We start from the raw sequence: 6,000 nt of genomic DNA, 5'->3' as shown, positions 1-6,000 counted from the left end.
GGTGCATGGCCTGGGGAGCTGTGACACACTGGATGGTGGTGGATAGGTGCAGCAGACAAGGGCTAAGGCTCAGGGAGGGCAGGAGGAGCTAGGTGCCCATGATAATGAGCCGAAGTGTACAATAGGAGGCAGGTACCTGGGACAGGGTTATGGGGAAGGCGCAGTGGGTGCCTGGGATGGGGCTGTGGGGGAGGGGGGACGCGAAGAGGCAGGTGACCTGGCCAGGGATTGAGACCATGGTAGGTGATTGGGAGGGGGTGGTGGAGGCTTGGGGTGGTGGACTCTGGGACGGGGCTGTATGTATGTGTGTGGGGGTGGTGGGCGCCCAGGAGGGAGGTATATCTGTGTGGAGGGGGGCAAGGGTCCAGAATAAGGGTTAAGGGAGAAAGGTGCGCAGGATGTGGGGGAGGGGGGCAGCGGGTGACTAGAACAGAGTTAGGAAGGGGGGCAGCAGGGCCCAAGACGGAGGGTAGGCGGGTACCTGAGACGGGCTATGGGGGGGGGGGGGAAACGGGTGCCCAGGATGGGGGTTGGGAGGAGAGGGTGGCCAGGATGGACCTGGGGGGGGAAAGGGAGAGTGGTTGCCTGGGACGGGGATTGGAGGCGGCGGGGGCCCGGGACGCAGCATGGAGGAAGGGGAAGGGCGGAGGCCCGGGGCGGGAAGGGCAGGAGCTGCCCGGTTCCCGCCGTCGCTACCCAGCCCTGTCCCGGGGACACACCTCACGCCGCCCAGGCTCCAGCCCCACCAGCACCCGCCGCCGAGCGGGGCGGGGCGGCGGCCTCCGGTCCCTGCCCGCCCCCGGAAGTCTCCCCGCAGCCACTGAGGAGCCACCTTGTTGCGGCCCGCGCCGCCGCCGCTGCTGCCGGGCAATCTGGTGGCCGAGCGGAGGCGTTTGAGGGGCAGCGCTGAGCCCGGCCCAGCCCCCACCGCCGCCGCGCTCGCCCTATCCCGGGCGCCGCCCCTGCCCGTGCCCGCCGCGCGGGCCATGCGGCTGGGAGCCCGAGGCGGCCGGAGGCAGACCGGACGCGCTCTCAGCCCAGCCGGGCGCGGCGCACGTGGGTGCTGAGGGGCGGCGAGGCCGGGCCGGGAAGATGCTGTTGTCCCTGGTGCTGCACACCTACTCCATGCGTTACGTCCTGCCCGCCGCCGTGATGATGGGCACCGCGCCCACCTACGTGCTGGCCTGGGGCGCCTGGCGCTTGCTCTCCGCCCTGCTGCCCGCCCGCTTCTACCGGGAGCTGGATGACCGGTTCTACACCATCTACCAGAGCATGGTGCTCTTCTTCTTCGAGCGCTACACCGGCGTGCAGGTGAACCCCCCGCGCCTGGCACCGGGGGTGGGCAGCGAGCGGGGCGGGGGCACCGGGGGGGCTGCATTTGGGGTTACTGCCAGGCTATCTGCCACGTGGAGGGCACGGGATCTGACCTGGCACTTGTGAATCCACCCATCGCCGTGCTGCTCGGGTGCCGAACTGTGCCACTACATGGACTGCTCAGAGCGGGCTGAGCCTGTTCACCCCGTGGCAAGCATTTGTTGCACTTAACCTGGTGCCCTCATAAATATACTTAGGCAGATCTTAGCCTTGCTCACCCAACTAGTTTCACTGAGATCAGAGTAGCATGAAGGCAAAGAAAATATACTCAGACCACCACTGGATCTTGTGATTGCCCACCTAACCCTCTGTTTGCACAACCTCTCCCTTCAACCTCGTTGTCACTCCTTCCTGGTCTTGTCTAGGTTTTGCAACTAAGCAAGCTGCCCTTGATTGCCGCCACTGACCTTGAAGCTCTTGAGCTGCACCCTTGGAAATCAGTGGTAAAACTCCTACTGACTTCTGTGCAGCTCAGGCCTTTCCATTGTAAGCTCTTGGGGGGCTCTAACTCTCTTATTTTGTAAAGAATCATCACAATAAGTTTTTATCTGGCACTTTTCATTCACCACTCTAAAAGTGCTAGTATTGTTATGCTCATTTTACAGGTGTGGAAACTGAGTCATACAGTGGGGAAGAAACATGGGCACAATAATGCTATGGAATCCAGACCACCACCACCCACCCCCCAGTTAGTGTTTTTAACAACTGAACCATGCTATCTCTTTTGCACAATCATGATACTAAATAGATAGTAGGTAATAAAATAATAGTTACATGAATAAGGCAAGCAGGTCTAATGAAACTACTAGATGTTGCTATTGCTACCCAAAGAAAAACTTGAGTGACCTTCCTTCAGTCCTTTGCAAATAATGGATCCAAACATATCTATAATGCTGAACACTATGAATACAGCTTGGGTCATAATTGCTCATGTCTGACTTGGATTTCAGGTTGGACTTTTTCTATTATCCCCTAATTCAAAGAAGAGAGAGTGTTAAAGGGACACCTTTGAGATAAAATAGTATGTAAAATGAAATTCCTTACTATATTGCAAATAATAGTTTAAATTATTATAACTAATGAAGTAAACATAACTTTTCAATATTTGTACTGCTCATTTGCCTAAGTTTTGGGCCAACTGAAGTTAATAGGAGCTGTGATCACTCAGCAGCTCTGAATTCAGGTTCAAGATCTCAAGTTAGAAACCCAGGATTGATGGCCTCTCTTTCAAGTTTCAGCCTTCTGTTGCCCCTGTCAATATGCATCTGTGTGCAAATAATTGTACTTCATATTTATAGAGAATCTTGTCTTAGAGAATCTCAAAACACTTTACAGATATTAATGAATGACGTCTCCTAATGCCGCTGTGAAAGGATTACATCTCCATTTAGAGTAGGAGAAACTGAAGTATAGAGATGTTAAGGCCTACATTTTCAAAAATGTCTTAGTTATGGGTCCCCATTCTGAGTCACTTATGCCCTGTTTTCAGAGAAACTGAGCACCCTTTATAGATCCAGCTGCGGTCAATAAGAGCTGCAGGTGCTCAGCACCTATGAATATAAGCCCTAAGTGTCTGAAGATGGGTAACCAAAATAACGGACGCTTCTGAAAATGTAGAACTAAATCATTTGGCCAGGTTCACATAGGAAGTTTGTTACAGAACTGGAGATGGAGCCCAGATCTCTTGACTCCAATCCTGTAACAAAACTATCCCTCCAAGTATGAGCATTCTTGGAGACTTCAGGAGCCAAGTAAGTGATGTGCATATTTTTATTTACAAGCTTGTTAGTGCCTTTCAGTGCTAAACTTGGACTTCTCCTGTGTGGAAGTTAAATGCATAAGGAGCATTAACTCATTTGATTTGTGATATAAACTAGAACAGGGAGGAAGGATAGTGCTGTGTTTAAGGCACAGGACTAGAATCTGGGAGTTCTATTCCCTGCTGTGCCACAAATTGTGTGACTGTGACCAACTCAATTAACTTCTGTCTCTGTTTCCACATCTGTACAGTCAAAAAAACAATACTTCCCTATCTCACAGGGTGATGTTAATTGTTCACTTTGTTCACAGCCTTGTATTGCCATAACATCTTCCATCCAAAGATCTCAGTACATTATTATTTATTAGACTTGATCTGGCAGAGGTGAAAGGCTAGCTGTTTAACTCAACCAATCTTAAGGACAAAATTCAAAATCAAGAATATATGTATGATATAAACCATAATAGAGTAAGTATTTGTTCACATGTCCTATTAGGAAGTTGCCCTGGGGTAAGTATTATGAACAGGACACTTACCATTGAAAAATGCCTGCTCTGTTGAAAATCTAGCACTAACTCATAAGAAAATAAGAATAGAGAATGCCAAGGAAAGACATAGAAGGGGAAGCATCAAGAAAACCACTGGCTATGCCAATACTGTGCTTTTTTCTTAATTTCCCCTGGTTGCTTCAGTGCAAGTCTATCAGTGATGGCAACATAGACCATCAGCTGCTATTTTTGTCATAGGATCAAGTAACCCTGCTAAGAATTGCAACAGTGGATGATCTTTGGAAAAAGTGCACTGCAGGCAAGGCTAAAAAGGAAGAGGGAACAGAAAGGAACCAAAGGCTAACAAAGGGGAGACTCTCCAAGACCAATGCTTGTGGGATAATGCTTGTGGCTTAAAACTATGGAAAAATAAAGGGAAGGAAGAGGGAAACAGAGTAAGAATTAGTCAGAGAAATGCCAAATACCTGGTACTCTCAGCATTTGCAGGTGTAGGAGAGAGAATCCCTGAAACTTGTTTTATGTATACATTTTACTACTCTTGATTGCATTTCGCTGAAAAATATTCCACAGCTCTTAACTTGGAGAGTGGTATGGTCATGGCATAGGCCCCAGCCCTGCAAACTCTTAAGTAGGTGTTTGCTGGATTGAGGCCATAATCTTGAAACTGCTACTTTGGGGCATATAATTAGGTTAACAGGGGCAGGCAACAATTTTTCCCTAAATGTCAAGCTCTGGTGCTTATAATAAAATATCACTAAACTAAAATCAAACAACAAAAATAGGACATAAGAATGTTAACTTTATACTTCTATAGTACTCTTCATCAGGGCATCTCAAATTGCTTTACAAACATTAAAGCATCCCAACATCCCCTCTGGGGGAGCTAAATTACTGGGTGATGAATTGCATAAATTAGCAGAAATGGAAAAGATCTAGCTTAAATCATTCTCTAGTTTTACAGACAGGGAAACAAGAGGTTAAGGACCTGATCAAGCAAAGCACTTAAGTATATACATAGTCTCATTGAAGTCAATAAAACTACACATGAGTTTAAATGCTTTGCTGGATTAGGGCCTTAAATTACTTGCTCAAAGTTGTACAGTGGGACAGTGGTAGAACTGGAAAAGATAATTTTATTTGAGACTGTGTCCTGTCCAGGATTCTTTGAAATTATTTGCATTATTTGTGGATTTTTAATGGAATAATATATCTATTCTGTTATAAATATTGGATGTGCCTGCTTTTAAAATCCTATCTGTCGTGAAATTTCCATTGCTATCAATGGGAGTTTTACTGAGTTAACACTGTGAGTTTGAGGCCTATATGTGGATTATTTTTTCAACTAAATTAAAATAATAGTGTATCTTATTTTTGCAAGAATGGAGAGGAGAGGAAAGGAGGTTTCTGTGTAGCAACAGCTGTTAATCCACAAAGAATCTAATTACGCACAATTTTTTTTCATTCCTCTAATTTAGTGTTTCTAATCAACTGAGTTTATAAAAACAAAACCCCTCCTCCATGCTGCATCTGAATTTTGACTTTACAGCAAACACTTTAAATTTAAAATTGTGAAATAAAATGGAAACTGGGATATATATTTAACTGTGTAGCAGAGCTAGTCCGATATCCTAATAACCTATAGGGATTGGGACTAGAAATTAAATTTAAATATAAAATTGTTATCGCAGAGCTCTAAAACTATAGGAACCACTGCTCCAACATTTTTGTTTTAGAGTGTGGTTCTGGTACCTTCTTACTCAATCATCTTTTCTTCCTATATTTTCTGAGTCATATCTGCTTACCTTCCTGCCAAAAATATGTTTTTTGCTCCTGTTAGCTTTGCAGATCCCATACAGCAATGAAAGAGAACTAGATTCTGTTGTGGCTCTCACGTAATCAACAAAATTGTTAATGAATTTTCAAATGCAGACTTATTACTGGTAATGATGCGTGGCTTGGCTTTCAGAACCCAGAGTGAATTTACAGAGCTGGCAATTAGAAAAAAACTTCCTAATCTGCAAATGAAGTCAGTTTAGACAGACACATTTTTGTGATTGTAAACATGAAATCCCATGATGCCACTTAGAGCCATTTTCAGAGTATAACTATATTTTAACTGATATTCATGCACTTTATTGAGAATCACATGCTATAAATATTTATTAAAATATATCCGTATGCTACATTCTGACAATGCCCAGGAGCACTAGCTTGGATTACAAGTGTATAATACTGAAATGTGTAAATGCAATCTACCGAAAAATGGGGCATGGATAATCGCCACATTCCTTTCCCTCTCACACATCTATATTGTTGCAAGATCATTGTGTTCTTAAAATACGTTTCTATTTGACTTGG

General features: G+C 45.7%; 1 protein-coding gene across 1 annotated transcript in view; it reads left to right on the top strand.

Moving 5' to 3' along the window:
* Nucleotides 1-802: 802 nt before the first annotated feature.
* Nucleotides 803-6,000, top strand: part of AGPAT5 (1-acylglycerol-3-phosphate O-acyltransferase 5) — a 119,310-nt gene continuing 114,112 nt past the window's right edge. The window contains exon 1 of the mRNA XM_054023129.1: nucleotides 803-1,311. Within this exon, the coding sequence (XP_053879104.1) occupies nucleotides 1,093-1,311 (219 nt within the window). The 5' untranslated portion in view covers nucleotides 803-1,092. The remainder of the gene's footprint in view (nucleotides 1,312-6,000) is intronic.

The sequence above is a fragment of the Malaclemys terrapin genome, chromosome 3 (genome assembly GCF_027887155.1).
Source record: "Malaclemys terrapin pileata isolate rMalTer1 chromosome 3, rMalTer1.hap1, whole genome shotgun sequence".
NCBI lineage: Eukaryota > Metazoa > Chordata > Testudines > Emydidae > Malaclemys > Malaclemys terrapin.
The sequence above is the reverse complement of the archived record's forward strand: the minus strand, read 5'-3'. Positions and strand labels throughout refer to the sequence as shown.